This window comes from Phyllobates terribilis, unplaced genomic scaffold, assembly GCF_046119375.1.
Source record: "Phyllobates terribilis strain yellow unplaced genomic scaffold, ASM4611937v1 Scaffold_11__3_contigs__length_659146591, whole genome shotgun sequence".
Taxonomy (NCBI): Eukaryota; Metazoa; Chordata; class Amphibia; order Anura; family Dendrobatidae; genus Phyllobates; species Phyllobates terribilis.
In genome coordinates, this window is record NW_027362771.1 from 131,442,501 (window position 1) to 131,461,538 (window position 19,038).

Here is a 19,038-nt window from a genome sequence, read left to right on the forward strand (position 1 = left end):
CAAAATTCTGCAGTTACATCTGTTATATATCGGCACTAACTCTCTAAGCCTAATGGAAGGGCAATCCTCCAGCCATGGTTCCCTAGAGGTTTCCTCCACAGGGGGTTTTCCTCTCCTGAGTGCTGGAGGGTGACTCTTCGTGAGTCGGGGGTTGTGCAATTTTCGGTGTCATGTAAATTTAAATAAAGTTGAAAACATTTGACACCCAATTGCAATGCTTTGTGTATTTATTATGTGTGCTTCTGTCTGATTCATTTTGTTTGGGAGTCGGGGTCCATCACTGTCACTGAGTGATACATCTGGACATCTGCCGCCAGCAGTTTTGCCCCAGGGTTGCTCCTGCTCTGAGGAGTATGATGGAGCAGAGAAGACAGGCATTACAGCACAGCACCTGCAACTGAGCACTCATCCTCGGAAGAAGAACTTACAGTATCTTACAGTATTACAAGGAGCTTCCTCGCTTCATTCACACAGTGAGTATTTTGGGCAGTAATTTACATCAGTATTTGTAAGCTAAAAACCAGATGGGAACAAACACAGAGAAAAATAATCACTTTCACCTCTTCTGTGTTTTGGATTCACTCCTGGCGTCTGTTAACAAATGCTGATGAAAAATATTGTAATAAAAAAGTGCCCTAAATCCTTACTGACTGATTTCACAGTTTGAGTTGCAGTGAAGCAGCAGAGGTTGCAAGTGTTAAAGGAGTTTTCCGATTTCAAAAACTCATTTCCCCCGGTTGCCAGACTGTACGTTTCTCACCCTCCCCGGGAAAGACTGTGCATCATATGATCCGTTTTATGCAAACAGCCTCCCATATCCTCACCTCACTTACAAACAGCTACTGCATCTGAGTTTGAGGCGCACTTATTTAGGCTAAGTTCTGCTGCATATTTTTATGCAAAAAAAACATAATACAGCGTATTACACTTACAGGGCCGCTCTCGAAAGTGCTAGATCTCACTCTGCACTGTCTGAGCACTGCCACGTATTTGTTACTAAGCTGTTACTGACCAATAACATCATAGAGAGTAGCATTTGGTAAAAGCTTAGTAAAGTATGTGGCAGCACTCGGTTAATGCAGAGTGAAATCTTGCAAAATCTCATTGGTTCACTGCTCTTTGCAGAAGGTTGTGGGATCCCCCTCTGCATGCCGGGATCTCACAACCAGTCATGCAGTTTGAATAAAGACTTTCTTTAATCCACAGCATCCCTGATCTCCCACTTACTGGCAGCGCTCACCTCAACTTTTTCTATGGGATCTCACAACCTGGAATTTAGGCCCCAACTTTTGATAGAAAGTTGGGTCCTTTTGACAAATATTAGGGATCGCACTAAAGGCTTTAGTCCACTGTCCACTGTTCTATTAAATAAAAGTGGCAGCCCCAGATGGGTGGTAGGTACTCTTTAAGTTATTTTAGCCTATAAAGACTTAAAGACGTTAAATTGATTTGCCTCTTAGAGCTTTCAGACATCTATTGGGCAGTGCTGAGTTAAAATAATAAAATTGGATGTTATTCACCCTCCGCCGGTTTAGCACTACCTCTCCGCCACTGCTCCAGTCTCTATTTAATGGCTAAGTGATGTCACGACTACCAGGCACATCACCAGAAACCACCAGAGAACCTGAGATTAGAGCAGCGGAAGAGAGGCAGCACTGAACTGGGAGAGGGTAAGTAATATCTGATTTAATTATTTTAGAGGCCAAAAAAGCTAAAAGCGAAACATCCCTTTAAAAATTCACAACCAGCCATTCTGTTTATCATATAACTGCCACACAAAATAAGTTATAGGCAGGTGTTTTTTTCTGATGAATAGTGAGTGTTCCCATGTGGAGCAAGGAGGAGTCTTAAAAGTGTCTTGAAAGTGGGAATGTAAGAATATGTTTCAGGGGTGATGTTTGTCAGTTAGCAGCCCTCTTCCAATCTGTGATGCAACCAGAATATGCTCCCATGACAGTAATTACTGAAGATCAAATTATCTGTTGCTTATTTCCTACTGATCTATTTGTCTACGTAATTTAATTTGGCAATACGTGATTTTCATACAGACCTGTCAGTGTCTGTTCACTCAAAAGCAGGCACCATGTCACTCATGGTGTCTCACGGGGCTGCAGTTTGGTCTCCTACTCAGCTAGAAGCCAGCATGATTATGTCAGCATGTTCACCGCACTTTCTTCCTCATGCCTTTGTCAGGTAGTGTGATTGTCTTTCCATCGTGATACTCATACTGTTTCCTAATGCACAATGGGGGAATCATCTCAATGTAAAAGTCTTGCACCAACCCTCAGCATACCTTCTTCTCAGACTGGCCATAGAGTTTTTCCCAGTTTCATGGTCTTCTACAATTTTCTTCAATACTGCAGTATCTTCTTCAAGAATCTTAGAAACTGCAGTTTGCCATCGTATACTGTATTCTAAGAGAAATAGCTGAAGTTATCATATCATAATTGCATTACATCTTGTACTCAGAATTGAAATGTGATTTGGAAATTAGAGCAAATAAGTCACATGATGCCTCAATAGTATACCCATCAGATGGAGTCAGCTGAACCCGCCAATTTCTCATCTATATGGAGCTTCCTGATTCACTCCTTCAGATGATGTTGGGGAAGGAATGGTTGAGCAGATGGAAATTCAATGCCCAATCTTTTTGATTTTAGAAGAGATAAGCTACGGCCAGCAGCTTTCTCCTCTCTTTCCAACTAAACCATATGAGCGTTCGGTAGTGGAATCATCCTTACACCCAACGTGCTTTTTGTCTCTGCTTGACTCAATGGGCAGGTGGATCTGGGGCGTGGGGATGATTCAGCTACCTTTCTGAATTGGTATAGTTACTTTTTAGCCATATTTATGACATGTATTTATTTGATAATACTTCCGTCTCCTACTAAAACACACTATGCACTTTACAACAGCATCATGCCTTTTATGTCGACTGTACTTTGGAGTATCAAAGAAGCTCTTTAATGCACTTTCATGTACTGTATATAATATGAAATAACATTGATTTATTAGCATTATGCACTTTGCAATGATATCTATAATATAACCAGAGATTTGTCTGCTTGTCCGAAGCCTCTATAGACTGCGCATGCGCAATGCACCTGTGCAGTCTGGCCCCAGACAGAAGGATTCATCCAGATCCCAGAAAGGGAAGAATGCATACCGCGATCTCCGGCACCATAAGCACATACCTGACCGGAAGGAGTGTTGCCGGGGCGACCCTGTTCAGGAGGAGGAGGAGTGTGGCGTCTAAATCGACGCATGTTCATAGCGCGTTATCCGGCACCATTTTAGTGAAGACACATTTGCAGTGTGTCTTCAACAAAATGGCGTCGGACAGCGCGACTTGCGCACGCACGTACTCCGGCGCCATTTTGTTGAATACACTCCGCAAATGTGTCTTGACTAAAATGGCGTTAGATGGCGCGCTATGCAGGTGCTGATTCCGGTGCCATTTTAGTAAAATAACACAGGCGATGCGCTGCAGGGGAGCGATGGAAAGGTGAATAGGAGTGGTTTTTTTTATTTAATTGATGGATGGATGGGGGAGCCACATAACAGGATGGGGGAGCCACATAACAGGATGGGGGAGCATATACCAGGATGGGTGCACAGGATGGGGGAGCACATACCAGGATGGGGGAGAATATACCAGGATGGGGGCACAGGATGGCAGAGCCACTTAACAGGATGGGGGAGCATATACCAGGATGGGGGCACAGGATGGGGGGGCACATACCAGTATGGGGGCGCAGGATGGGGAGCATATACCAGGATGGGGGCGCAGGATGAGGGAGCCACATAACAGGATGGGGGAGCCACATAACAGGATGGGGGAGCAACATAACAGGATGGGGTCGCAACATAACAGGATGGGGGAGCACATACCAGGATGGGGTCGCAGTACGGGGGAGTTCATAACAGGATGAGGAAGCCACATAACAGGATGGGGGAGCAACATAACAGGATGGGGGTGCCGGATGGGGGAGCACATACCAGGATGGGGGCGCAGGATGGGGGAGCACATAACAGGATGGGGGAGCATATACCAGGATGGGGGAGCATATACCAGGATGGGGGCGCAGGATGGGGGAACATATAACAGGATGGGGGCGAAGAATGGGGGAGCATATACCGGGAGGGGGGACCAGGATGGGGGAGCATATACCAGGATGGGGAACCATATACCAATAAAAAAGCTCGCCACCCGGGTGTAGAACAGGTTAAATAGCTAGTTATTATATATTTGTTTTGGAAAGGGAAGAATTTGATTAATTTGTCTAAACTATTTTCATTTATGTCAATATCATACTCAGTTGACTATGGGAATTCTCTATACATATATACACTAACTATTGCCACTGGGATACATTATGTATGCTTTTGACCAATTCATTTGTTATTCCCTTATAAAATATGGATGATCTAACCACTTTTTAATGTAATTATTTGATATATTGTACTGTTATTATATGAATAAACATTTTTTATAATATTTCAATTGTAGTTATTATTATAAGTTGAAATATGTTGTATTCATGACTGCAATTATATATGTGTAATTAAAATGTATTTGTATACATATGGCACAATAGATTTTTAGTCAATAACTATGCGTACAAAATTAATGACAAATAGGCCAATAATATCAGGTCGGTGGAGCCAGGTTTGACACTTAGCACTCTCACCAATAAGTTATTCTATTCTCTGGCCAAGGCTGGATATAAAAAAAGAACCAGAACAACACAGTTCAGTTCACTGAGTAGCGTTGAAGTGAATAGGAGCTGAGCTGCAGTACCCAGGAATGGCCACTACACAGTGGTTGATGCTGTGCTGTTTTGGTTTCATACAGAGTTCACATCTGGCCATCCATGGATTTGTTAAGAGTTGATCTGTGGGGGTGCTGGGTGTCAGAACTCCACAGATCTGATATTAATAACCAATCAGAAGGATATGTCATTAATATCATGAGGCTGGAAACCCAACTGAACCTGACGTGGGAGCCTGGACTACCATCTGATGTGTGTGAGGGCCTCCCAACTCTCATCCATTGGATAGCGATCCTTTTGCTTTTAGGGAAAGTAAACTGTCAGAAAATGTGTCTGGCAGTAGCTTACGTCTCTCTATATTGAGAAGACACAAACCAACCTCAGTATTCATGTGTTTGGGGGAGTCTGGTCTGGAGAGATTGCTGTCGGACCAATGCTCATTCTCATGATAATGAGCACCGTAAGGTCAAACCATGGACGTGTGATCCAAAATGCAGGATCATGACAATTTTGCCAAGGTTTCATATTTTGCATCTATACTGACTGCTTGATGAACAGAGAAATTTAATCTTAAATTTCCAATACGTTTGGCACCCAAGGTATTCCCTTATTTAAACACACATTCAGGTAAATCCAAGAATGCATGTTTACAGAAGAGTTGGGCAGAATTTCTATCTATGGCTGCCTGAAACACTTTCACTCTCCTGGCAATTTGAGAGACAAAATCAGTGTTGTAAAGCATTCTTAACACTGCAACTGCCTGATACTAATAAAGGTGTTTACCCAGCCTCTTCTTTAGTATGTGCTGTATTATAAGGAATCTGTCAGCAGGTCTTTGCTATATAATCTGAGAGCAGCATAATGCAGGGGCAGAGCAGGGGTGGGATTACATTTTTTGACAATAGGCTCCCTGTTTATGTTACAAAACCACGCCCATTTAAAAAGTCACGCTCACTTAAATACGACCCCCATTTTGCTAGCCATGCCCATTTTAATGCACACTTTCCGCAACCACAAAATACAAGTAATGGTAACTAAAAGTAAAAGGGCTTTCCCATTCTTACTCCACAAATACCTTCATTTATAGTCTCATTGTCTCCAGTCCAGTGCACGTTGTTCCAGTCACACTGTCAGTCACTTCTTAGAATAGTGTGTAGTATCAAAGGGGTTTTCTACAAGTTTTGAAAATTAGTACTAAAGGAACCCTGCTCAAATTGGAAAGGACGACCTCATGTCCATCTGTCACCTAAACTGTCTGCTGCACCTAATCTCGGCCTCAACAGCCACAGGCGCAAAATACCGCCACACCATGACCAGACCACTTATTACCACCACATACTGACTGAATACCGCCACATGCAAGGGAGAAATACCGCCACACCGTGACCAGACTACATAATACCGCTACATAGTGACCAAATAATACCACATACAAGAGACAAATGCCACAGCACCATGACCGCACTACATATTACCACCACATGGTGACCCAACACTATAATGCTGATCATTAATAAAAACTACAATATTAATAACACTAATTTTACCATCAGTGCCATTATACGCAGGAGCTCTGTATATAGTGTATAGTGTACAGATAATACGGTGATCACCGGTCACATTATACACAGGAGCTCTGTATATAGAGTATAGTGTAAGTGTACAGATAATACAGTGATCATCTATGACATTATGCCCAGAACAAAATGTACAGTGTATAGTGACTTACCAGTGACTTCTCTATTTGAAGTCCTTCATATTCGCTTTTCTTCTTCATCTGGCACAGAGCACTATCACTTCATCTATAGCTGATCACCTCTAGAGCACATTCCCCACTTTTTCCCTGACTTCTACACTTCATCAGATGAAGCAAAAAAGCGACTTAGTGCCGCTTTGCACTGTGACAGGTTCTCCCTTTTTTCCCCCCATTGAAAACAGCATCTTCAAAGTAAAATATATTACACCAGTAATAATGTCCCCTAATTGGCCCCTACAGTAATTATTTCCCCCACTTGCCACTATAAACCAATATTCTATGTTCCTCATTCTGGCACCCATACAGTAATTATGTCCCACATAATGGAGCTATCCTTTAATAATGTTCCCATCCTGGGTCCCTTGCTGTAATGTCCATCATCCTCGTCCCCATATGTGCTCCATCCTGGTTCCCATATGTGCTCCATCCTGGTCCCCATATGTTCTCCATTCTGGTCCCCATATGTGCTCCATTTTGGTTCTCATATGTCCTCCATCCTGGTCCTCAAATGCCCTCGCATCCTGGTCCCCATATGTTCTCCTATCCTGGGCCACATATGTTCACCTATCCTGGGCCCCATATGTTCTCTTATCCTGGGCCTCATATTGTTATGATCTGCTGCAAGCACTAAGGAAAGACAGGAGATCTGTCCCTATAATAGAACTAAGCTAGATCCCTACGATGTAACGGGGAACCTGATCCTGCGATCAGACCCGCTAAAGTCCTCAGCTAGTCTGAACGAAGACCTATAGATGTGAGGGAGGGATCCCTACAAGAACTAGGGACTGGGAGAAAGATGCACACCTCCTAGCACAAATTGTAGCAGTAAAAAGACAAACAAACGGCATAGAACATAGAGGTCAAAAGACCTAGCTAAACTGACTGAGAAAGGTAACAAAGCACCTGGCTAGCTTAAGAGTAGAAATTACAATGAAGTCCAGAAAGGCCAGAAGGGCGGAGCAGGATTAAATAGGCAAAAACGGTCATGTGACCAGCATAATAGAAAAAACCTAACAGGAGAGTTCTAACAGTACCCCCTCTTCTATGAGGATCCTCCGGATCCCCTAGGCCCAGGCTTATCAGGAAACCTCTTGTGAAACGCTCTGACAAGTCTGGAAGCAGAAACATCATCTGCCCTCACCCATGAGTTATCCTCGGGACCGAAACCCTTCCAAGCGACGAGATACTGCAAACTCCCTCTATACCGTCTAGAGTTAAGGATGCGGGAAATTTCATATTCCCCGTCCTCCACCACCGGAGGAACAGAGGCAGTGGCGTCTCTATCTGATACATAAGCTTTTTTCAATAGAGAAACATGAAACACCGGATTAATCTTCCAGGAGGTAGGAACCTCCAACCTAACAGCAGATTGGTTAACTACCTGAAGCACCTTAAAGGGCCCTACAAACTTGGGACCCAATTTTTTAGAAGGAATCCTCAACCGCAGATTCTTAGAGGACAACCAAACCATGTCACCAACCGTAAACAAAACCTCTTGACGTTTCCTGTCAAAGTACCTCTTAGATTTTTTGCTAGCCTCCTGAAGATTACCACGCACATCCGTCCAAACTCTTTCCAAATCACTGGAAAAACTCTCCTCCTCAGGCACAGCCGATACCAATTTGGAGAATGACCCAAAAGACGGATGTCTCCCAGAACAACAAAAAAAAGGCGAACACCCAGCAGAAGAGGATGTATGGTTGTTAAGAGCAAATTCAGCAAGCAGCAGAAACTCAGACCACCCCTCTTGATTGTCTGCCACAAAACAACGCAAGAACTGCTCAACATCCTGATTCTTCCTTTCTGTCTGGCCATTAGACTCAGGATGATATCCAGATGAAAATGACAAATGAACTCCCAACCTGTCACAAAAGGCACGCCAAAAACGAGCCACGAACTGAGGTCCCCTATCAGAAACAATGTCAGTAGGAACACCATGGAGTCTGACAATCTCCTTGACAAAGGCCTTAGCGAGTGTCTTAGCGCAGGGCAGTTTGATGAAGGGAACCAAGTGACACATCTTGCTAAAACGGTCCACGACCACCCAGATGACCGTGAAACCCTCAGAGGGGGGAAGGTCAGTAATAAAGTCCATAGCCAGATGTGTCCAAGGTGCACTAGGAACCTCCAGAGGGCAAAGCAACCCCGCAGCAGGAGTATGTGAAGACTTGGATCTAGCACACACAGTACATTGACGCACCCACTTAATGACCTCCTTCTGCCATCCAGGCCACCAAAAACTGCGACCCACAAGTCTCTTGGTCTCAGGAATTCCAGGATGACCTGCCAACCGAGACTCATGGCACTCAACAAACAAATCTCTCCTAAAGGTCCTAGGCACAAACAACCTCCCATGGGGAGTGTTAGATGGGGCATTCTCCTGTGCTTTAAGAATCTCATCTTCCAAAACGGAGTCCAATGCAGCAATCACAACACCTTCTTGTAAAATGCTCTCCTCCTCCTCAGCACCGACCATGGGAGAAAATCTGCGAGACAAAGCATCAGCTTTAACATTCTTGGTACCCGGGATGTAAGTAACGGAAAAATTAAACCGCGAAAAAAAAAGTGCCCACCTAGCCTGACGGGCATTCAAGCGCTTGGCAGCATCAAGATAGATCAGATTTTTATGATCAGTGAAAACCTGAATGGGAAAATCAGCACCTTCCAAGAGATGACGCCAGTGTTCAAATGCGAGTTTAATAGCCAGCAATTCCCGATTACCAATATCGTAATTAAGTTCAGTCTCAGAAATTTTTTTGGAAAAAAAGGCACAGGGATGTACTCCATCCTTGTTTTCCTGAGACAACACCGCACCGACCCCACAGAAGAAGCATCAACCTCAACCAAAAACGGCTTAGTCACATCAGGCTGCATAAGGATGGGGGCAGAGCTGAACCTCTCCTTTAGAAACACAAAAGCTTCAATGGCCTCAGTAGTCCACTGAACCGTATTAGAACCTTTCCTGGTGAGATCGGTCAGTGGTTTAACAATAACAGAAATTTTTTTAATGAATTTTCTGTAATAATTGGCGAAACCCAAAAACCTCTGTATCGATTTCAAACCAATAGGCCTAGGCCATTCCTGCACAGCTTGAACTTTAACCGGGTCCATCTCAAAGCCCTCGCTGGCGATAATGTATCCCAAAAAACTAATTCTCTGTACAGCGAACTCACATTTCTCCAGCTTAGCAAAAAGCAAATTGTCAATCAATAACTGCAATGCCTCACGTACGCTCCGCCAATGAGACTCCAGGTCAGGCGAATAAATCAAAATGTCATCCAAATACACAACCACATTTTTGCCGATCAAAGGTCTAAGGATGTCATTAATAAGATTCTGAAAAAATGCTGGTGCATTGGTAAGACCAAAAGGCATAACCAAATTCTCAAAATAACCCACAGGAGTGTTAAAAGCAGTCTTCCATTCCTCACCCTCCTTCATGCGCAACAAATTGTATGCCCCCTGGAGATCAATTTTAGAGAACCACTTGGCCCCCACTAACTGGTTAAACAAATCAGGAATCAATGGCAGTGGGTAGGGATTGCGTACAGTAATTTGTATTAATCTCTCGAAAGTCCAAACAAGGACGTAAACTGCCGTCCTTTTTTTTAACAAAAAAAAATCCAACAGCCACAGGTGACTTAGAGGGTCTGATATGACTGGCGGCCAAGCTCGTCTGTATGTATTCCTCCAAAGCCTTTCTCTCAGGAATAGTCAGATTAAATAAACGACTTTTAGGAAGAGTCACTCCAGGGACAAATTCAATGGTACAATCGTAGTCTCTATGGGGAGGCAAAATTTGCGACTCCTCCTCAGAAAAAAATTTACAAAAATCCTGAATAGGTACAGGTAATTCCCCTTTATCCACAGCAGCAATGCGCCCGTTACAACACTTGTCATAACACTTAGGGCTCCAGGACTTAATTTCATTGGTAGACCAATCCAGTACAGGATTGTGCAATTTTAACCAGGGCAACCCCAAAACTACTGGAGAAGGCAAATTATTTAATACCACCAAATCCAAATTTTCTTGGTGAATACCTTTAATAGTGAGGGGAAATTCATAAACCTTGTGAGTAACACATTTCAAGGGAGAGCCATCGACAGAAACCACGGCAATAGGGGATGACAAAGGTTTGGGTTTTAAATTAAGTTTTTCCAAGAATCCCCCATCAATCACATTCAGAGTTGAACCACAATCCACAAATACCCGAAATTCAATTAATTCTTCCTGAGCTGCGGTAGTAGCAGAAAGAAATACACCCTCAGTGTTTAAACAGGCTATACGGGCGTAACTGACCTTTTTTTTTTCTTTGTTCATACGAAGCACACAGTTCTTAATGAAATGGTCAGATTTGCCGCAATAAAAGCACAAACCTTCAGAAAACCTGCGGTCTTTTTCCTGAGAGCGGGGCGACATCGCCCCAATCTCCATCGGCTCTCCAGTGTCAGTACAGACCCTCTCAAGACTTGGAGCTGACATGGCAGAGGATTTACTCTCATTAACCCTAGCACGCAGTCTCCTGTCCACCCGTATAGCTAATTGCATTGCCTCCTGTAAGTTTCCAGGTGTAGGAAAAGCAATCAGCAGATCCTTAACCCTTTCACCTAGCCCAGCAAGAAACAAACTTTTCAGAGCTGAATCGTTCCACCCCACCTGAGCAGACCACCGACGGAAGTGAGTACAATAATTTTTCGCATTACCTGATCCCTGCCTCAAATGTCTCAATTCCGTCTCAGCTGATGAGACACGATCAGGATCATCATACAACAACCCCAAAGCAGAAAAAAAACTATCCACTTATCTAAAGCACGGATCACTAGGTTGGAGAGAAAAGGCCCATCCCTGAGGTTCTTTGCGCAAAAGTGACATTATGAACCCTATGCGCTGTGATTCATCACCAGAGGATCTGGGTCTCAAACGAAAATACAATAAACAAGCATTTTTAAAGGAAAAAAATCTTGTTGTTCACCAAAAAATAAATCAGGCAATCGTACCTTTGGCTCCACAAAATGTGCTCCAGAACAGCTACTCACGTGTTGTTGGAGCTCGGCCACCTCCAGAGAGAGTCCCCTCAGGCGTTGAGCCAAATCCTGAACCGACACCATGATGGAAACTGGAGGTCTTTCCTTAGAGAAATTTTTTGGGCTGGACTTACTGTTATGATCTGCTACAAGCACTAAGGAAAGACAGGAGATCTGTCCCTACAATAGAACTAAGCTAGATCCCTACAATGTAATGGGGAACCTGATCCTGCGATCAGACCCGCTAAAGTCCTCAGCTAGTCTGAACGAAGACCTATAGATGTGAGGGAGGGATCCCTACAAGAACTAGGGACTGAGAGAAAGATGGACACCTCCTAGCAGAAATTGTAGCAGTAAAAGACAAACAAACAACATAGAACATAGAGGTCAAAAGACCTAGCTAAACTGACTGAGAAAGGTAACAAAGCATCTGGCTAGCTTAAGAGTAGAAATTACAATGAAGTCCAGCAAGGCCAGAAGGGTGGAGCAGGATTAAATAGGCAAAAATGGTCATGTGACCAGCATAATAGAAAAAACCTAACAGGAGAGTTCTAACACATATGTTCTCCCATCCTGAGCCCCATATGTTCTCCCATCCTAGGTCCCATATGTTCTCCCATCCTGGTCCCCATATATTCACCCATCCAGGTCCCCATATGTACTACCATCCTGGCCCTAGCTGTTCTCCCATCCTGGGTCCCATATGTCCTTCCACCATATTGGCGCTCTTCTTTAACAAAATAATACAAAAGAAAAGATTCTTCTTACCTGTCCAGCAGCGTCCTCTTCCTGCACTATGTGCCGCGTGGAAGGGCAGAAGCATGGCAATGACGTCATACGCCGGCGACGTCAGCTGCCGTCCTTTGATAGGTTGGTGGCTGTTAACTATTGCAGAGTAGGAGGCCGGTGGCTTTCTGTACCACAATACATTTCAGAGGACGCACATATAGTTGAAAACGGCGGGCATGCAAAAGTGGTTCAAGGTGGTGCTTCTCGTCGGTTCAGAGAACCGGCTGCAATTTGAACAATCAGTTCCCTCAAACCAGTGAGAATCGGTCAAATCCAACCCCTGTGGTAGAGAGCCTGATTCCAGGGATATGTCATTAGCTCTGCAGCTTGCTGTAGTTTCAATACAATCAGTGTTTTATCAGCAAGAGATTATCACTGCCTGACTATGTCTCACATGCAGGCAGTCCAGCTAATCTGTAACCCTTCTCCCACCATTGATTGACAGCTTAATGCCAATTAACAGTGTACACAGGAAGCTGTCAATCAGTGGTGTGGGCGGGGTATAAAGGGCTCAGCATTCTGAGTACTGCTACATCTACAATATAGAAAACAGGGATTCTATCAAAGCTACATCAAGCAGCCCAGTATGTGATACATTACTGGAATTAGGCTCTCTGTCCTTACATCATGCAGCTCCCAGATTACATAGCAACAACCGGCTGATAGATTCCCTTTAATATATTTATGGAATTAACTAGTTTCTCAAAATAGTGTTAAATGGGTTTTATCACTTAAAATAGTCTGCTCTTACCTTACTTATCCATCAATCTATAGATCATTATACAAGTCTATAGTCCAGATCCTATTTACAGACTGTAAACTGCAGGCTATTAAATATGTCTGCTCTATAATCAGAATAAATCCATTATTACCACTAGATTAGGATATTTCTATTTAAGCAGATTCCGAATCTATGCTGTAAGATGTCTCTCGAGCCGGGGAAGCAGGAGGTAGTAACATTTAATAAACATTGATTAGAAATATTTAAAATGTAAAGTGTATGTTTTAATCAAATTTGGTAAACATGACATGATGGGAATTGTAACAGTCCATGGAGACAGTTTTGTGCGGAACATGGTTGGATGCACTAGCTCAGCAGCTGTGTGTCCCTGGAAGCTATTTTGAAATGTTAAATGCATATTTTAACTTGAATGTTAAATCACAGGAGATGTTTTTTTTTGCTCATTTATTTTATATTAACGGCCTATGGTTACTGGAAGAAAAATGAGATAGGTATTACATTTTAACTGATTTGTGGCTAATAATTTTAGTTTATGTTTTATATCCTTTATAAATGTGCTTGTCTAAAGGTTACTCTCTTTTGATAAGAGGCAAATTCAGTGCTTTTACATTGTACATCAGCGAGTGTTTGAATAATAGGACATAATTTGCTCCATCTTAAAGTAAAACTTCATCTATTAGCGCCATGTCATTTTAGGTACTGAATTCTGAGCTGATGAAGTCTTTAATACATTTTTATAGAAATCAGGTGTCAGTTTTTCTGACACAGAGATCCAAATTTCTCAATAGACATACAGTGGCTTGTATTCAAGTATTCACCTCCCTTGGCTTTTTTTTTTTTTTTTTACATTACAACCTGTGTTTAAATATTTTTGTAATCAGATGTGTGATGCATCACCATTATATAATTTAAGTTGGTGAAGTGAAGTGAGAAAAATATAGGCAAAAATTACATTTATGGGATAAAATAACTAAAAATTGTCACGTGTATATGTATTCACCCCTTTTGCTATGAAGCCCCTAAAAACTTCTGGTGCAAGCAATTACCTTCATAAGTCACATGTTTAGTGACAGGACGTCCACCTGTGTGCAGTCTAAATGTCACATGGTCTGTCAATATATACACACCTTTTCTGAAAGGCCACAGAGGCTGCAACACCATTAAGCAAGAGGCACCACTAACCAAACAACACCATGAAGACCAAGGAGATCTCCACACAAGTCAGGAACAAAGTTGTTGAGAATTACAAGTCAGGGTTGGGTTATAAAATAAATCCCAATCTCTGATGATCCCCCAGAGTACCATCAAATCCATTATCATCAGATGGAAAGAACATGGTGCCATAATAAACTTGCCAAAATAGGGCCACCCACCAAAACTATCAGCCTGGGCAAGGAGAGCTTTAACTAGAGAGGCTGCACAGAGACCAAACGTAACCCTTGAGGAGCTGCAGAGTTCCCAATCAGAGATTGGAGTATCTGTCCATACAACCACAATAAGCCGTACAATTCATAGAGGTGGCCTTTATGAAAGAATGGGCAGAAAAAAAATCTTTACTTACACACATAACTTGTAAGGCTTGTTTTGCGTTTACAAGACAATGACCCAAAGCATACTGCTAAAGCAACACTCGAGTGGTTTGTGGGGAAACGTGTAAATGTTTTGGAGTGGCCTGGTCAAAGCTTAGACCTTAATCAAATTGAGAATCTGTGGTCAGACTTGAAGATTGCTGTTCACCAGAGGAAACCATCTAACTTGAAGGAGCTGGAGCAGTTTTGCCTTGAGGAAAGTGCAAAAATCCCAGTGGCAAGATGTGAAAAGCTCAATGAGACTTATCCAAAGTGACTTGCAGCTGTAATTGCCACAAAAGGAGGCTCTACAAAGTACTGACTTTAGGAGGGTGAATAGTTTTCAGTTATTTCATCCTATTTGTTGCTTGCTTCACAATAAAAAGAAAACCAAATGGTGTGAGGTAGCAAAACACGAAAAATGCCAAGGGGGTGAATACTTTCGCAAGCGACTGTATATTTAAAGGGAACACCTTCCAAGTAATTCACACTGACCAAACAATGAATCAAGGACAGCTCATTTTCTTGTACATGGAAAAAAACTGACTGAGTTTCATCACAGTTTGGTCCAATTTTCATTAGTTTTTCTCATATGTGAAAAAAAAAGTTTTTCCACCTTCTATTTCACAGTCTGTGAAAAAAATTGTTTTTCACGGACTGTGAATTAGGAGAAGGTGGAAAAACCCCTTGGTTTGCATTTCCAAGTTTGATCCAACACTTGGATTAATATAAGACTTGTCTCCACAGTTTTGTATTAGCCACTCAGCCCACAATAAGTCATGGACATGTGAACAGGCCAATAAACTTTCATAGGTACAAGTGCGATCTGTGAAAAACATGGATAGCACTCATCTGCGAAAAAGTGATGTCTGAATGGGGCCTTACTTGAAATGCTGCGGTGTTTCAGAGAGAACTTTGGTGCCTTTTCACTAAGACTATCGCTTTTTACACCAGTATTATTGAAGGGCACGCAGGATTAAGATGCATGAAATTTATTAAGAGGTGTACAGCATTTAATGAATTTGGGGTGTCTTCTCAGTGGCATGCACCTCCGCGTGTCTTTCCAGAATTGTTACTTCACTCTAGAACTCCAGTAAAATATCGGGTGTAAGAATCATCACCAGTATTGATGAATCTGATGAACGGCATAGCCCAGCTCCAATTTGGTGAAGCTGCTTGAAACAGGTCTGAAAACACCAAAACCTGCAAAATTCTTGCGCAACTCCACATTGCACAATTTTCTTTTTACTTTTTCAAGTGTTTTACACCAGTTTTTTGGCATAAACACTTTGATGAATTGGGGCCATAATTTTCTAAAGAGCCAAGAATGGTTAGACCCTTATTGTGTGCAGCTAGCACAAGAGGCACTATGGGAGCATCAGGCATACTGTGCTATCCTTGAATTAAATGAAACACCGTATACAGTAAATAGGTGCGCCACTCTAGCGGAGACGGTAGGAAGAATGGTTAAATGGGGTGTCAAAATAAGGCAGGCAATTCTGTATAACAATCCTGATTCCTTATTCCTGTCTTCATGTCTGTTTTCTAGTGAATTGATAACTTGTGTATTATGAATATTGCATGTAGTGCAATGTTTTACACCGCTATATAGGTGAAAGGTGGTTCTATTACTGTATATCTACATAACAATGACAGCGATATTGCTCAAAATATGCATACACTGGTCTTTTCTGTGACATATATTGTATAACAGAGGTTGTTATGTTACCACGCTGGAGAAAAACCGGCATGTAACATTCTGATATGTACTCTCTTAAAATAGATTTTTAAAGAAAACTGACAAATGTTTTTTCTAAGTTACAGCTGTGTGTTGAGGTCTAGACGAGTATGGCGATTTTTCTTATTGAAATAAACACTATAGATAGATGGATGGATGGATGGATGGATAGATAAATAGAATGGGATAGATAGATAGATAGATAGATAGATAGATAGATAGATAGATAGATAGATAGATAGACAGACAGACAGATAGACAGACAGATAGATAAATAGTACAGTCATGGCCATCACAAAGTTTGCTGCTCCAGGACTTGTAAGATCTGTTAATCAGATGACTCTATGGCTACTGAAGTACAAAGTAAAATAAATAAAAAGACTCAATATTTAGGGTTGACCCTTATTTATCAAGACTTCTGCCATCCGCCCTAGTATGATGAATATCGGCTTCTGGGCCAAATCCTGACTAATGACATCCCATTCTTGTCTAATCAGTGCTTGGAGTTTATTACAATGTCTGTGTTTTTGTTTGTTCACCCGCTTTTTGAGGATTGACCACAGATTTGAGAATTGACCACAGAGATTTGTTCACTGAGCCACATAGTTATCACTTTTGCCTTGTGACATGGTGCTCCATCTTGCTGGAAAAAGCATTGCTCATCACCAAATTGCTCCTGGAATGTTTGGAGAAGTTGCTCTTGGAGGATGTTACCATTTTCTATTCATGACAGTGTTCTTAGGCAAAATTGTGAGTGAGCCCATTCCCTTGGACGAAAAGCAACTGGACATGAATGGTCTCAGGATGCGTTACTGTTGGCATGACGCAGGACTTATGGTAGTACTCACCTTTTCTTCTCTGTACAATCATTCTTCAAGAAATCCCAAAAAGTCTAATGAAAGCTTCATCAAAGAAAATAAAGAACAGTATCTAAGCATCCTCCAAGAGCAATTTCTCACAACCACCGAGGAGCAATTTGGTGTTGAGCAAAGCTTTTTCCAGCATCATGGAGCACCATGTCAGAAGGAAAAACTGATAAGTGTATTGATGAAAAAAAATATAGAAATTTTGGGTTCATGGCCAGGAAACACCCCAGTTGTCAATCCCATTCAGATCCTGCATTCAAAATCCACAGAAACACAGAAATTGTGATAAACTCCAAGCAAGAATGCCATCAGTCAGGATTTGACCCAGACGTCTTGAAAAATAAGGGTCAACACTGTACATATTGAGTAGGGATGTTCGGGTTCATCAGGTTTGAGTGAACTTTAGTCCAAAGTTTGGTTCGGGTACCAGAACTCTACCAGAACTTGAATATGAACCCCATAGAAGTCAATGGGGACCCGAACCTTTCTGCTGTAAAACGTCATAGTAAGGGCTATGGGGGTGCAAAAGTCTCTCTCTCATCTCTAATTTGTCAATAAAAGTGTAAAACCTTATGAACTACTGATAATTGTACTTCAGTAACCATAAAAACATCTGACTAAAAGATCAAAAGATTGAAAAATACTAAAGCAGCAAACTTTACGATAACCAAAATTTGTGTCAGTCTCAAAACTTTTGGCCATGACTGCATAGTAAATTAGAGCTTTAACATACAGTATATAGAGGTGATTTACATCTGCTAAGTTTCTCTACTTATACTTTACCTTTACAAAACTCTTTAAGATTGTATTTTGAAGTAGAAGAAGAAGAAAGCTGACTATTGTTTTGGTCCCATAGACGGCTACCCCATTCAATCAAAAGCTAAAAAGACAGGAAATCACATGTCAAAAATGCTGAAATACAAGTGCACAAAATGCTGTCAGATGTATGGAACAGTATTGCTAAACATACATATGCTCAACACACATATATTAATACAGTGTACAATTTTGAGTGAACTGTAAAAACACATTGGTACGTTTTAGAATAGATTTTTCTTTTTTTAGTATATCCAAACAAATATTGCTAATGTAGCCAAGCTTGGACTGGCTTCAGGGAAGTCGGTGAATCTCATGGTGGGCCCCTGAGCCAACAGGTGTGTTTCCCCTAATGGTGATGCCCTTCTCTGTTCCCTCCTCCTATCAATTTATGCACAGGTTATATCTTTATTGTCGTCTCATTTGCTACATTCTTTGCACCACGATTTCACCTTGTGATTCCACCCAAAATCAGAAAAGGGGTCTGAAAGTGTTGCTGAGAGCAAGCTGCCGATAAAAAAACATCAAAAAATAAAATAGGAACATAGAGAGAAAGATTTTTTTTTCCAATTTCTATGTGTTGGGGAACGATGGCCTCCCAGATGAAAAGAAAAGTACAACTCCCAGCAGTGGCGTACCGCCAATGGCGGCAGACCACGCCACTGCTATGGGGCCCGTGGCCGGAGGGGGCCCGTGAGGGCCCCAAGCAGCGTGGGAACGAGGAGCATACGTGAGTAGAAGGTTGCGGCGGCAGAGGAGCGGGTTGCGGCAGTGCAGGAGCGGAGCACACACAGTAGCCGCTGCTGCAGCTACCACGTGTGCCCGCTGCTAAAGGGACATGAATATTCCCTCTTCTCCAATCCCATGGGCGTGGAGAAGATGGAATATTCATTCTCTTTAGTAGCGGCATGGAGGAGCGCTGAGCCCCGGCTCCTGCTGTCAGTGCCCGCCGCTAAAGAGAAAGCA

At 42.3% G+C, this 19,038-nt stretch overlaps 1 protein-coding gene across 1 annotated transcript in view; it reads right to left on the minus strand.

Annotated features, from left to right (window-relative positions):
* LOC141165026 (uncharacterized) overlaps positions 1-19,038 on the minus strand; it is a 105,882-nt gene that overhangs the window by 17,882 nt on the left and 68,962 nt on the right. The window contains exons 8-9 of the mRNA XM_073650677.1: positions 18,040-18,136; positions 2,294-2,414 (exon numbers count right to left, since the gene is read on the minus strand). Coding sequence (XP_073506778.1) covers positions 2,294-2,414; positions 18,040-18,136 — 218 coding nt within the window. The remainder of the gene's footprint in view (positions 1-2,293; positions 2,415-18,039; positions 18,137-19,038) is intronic.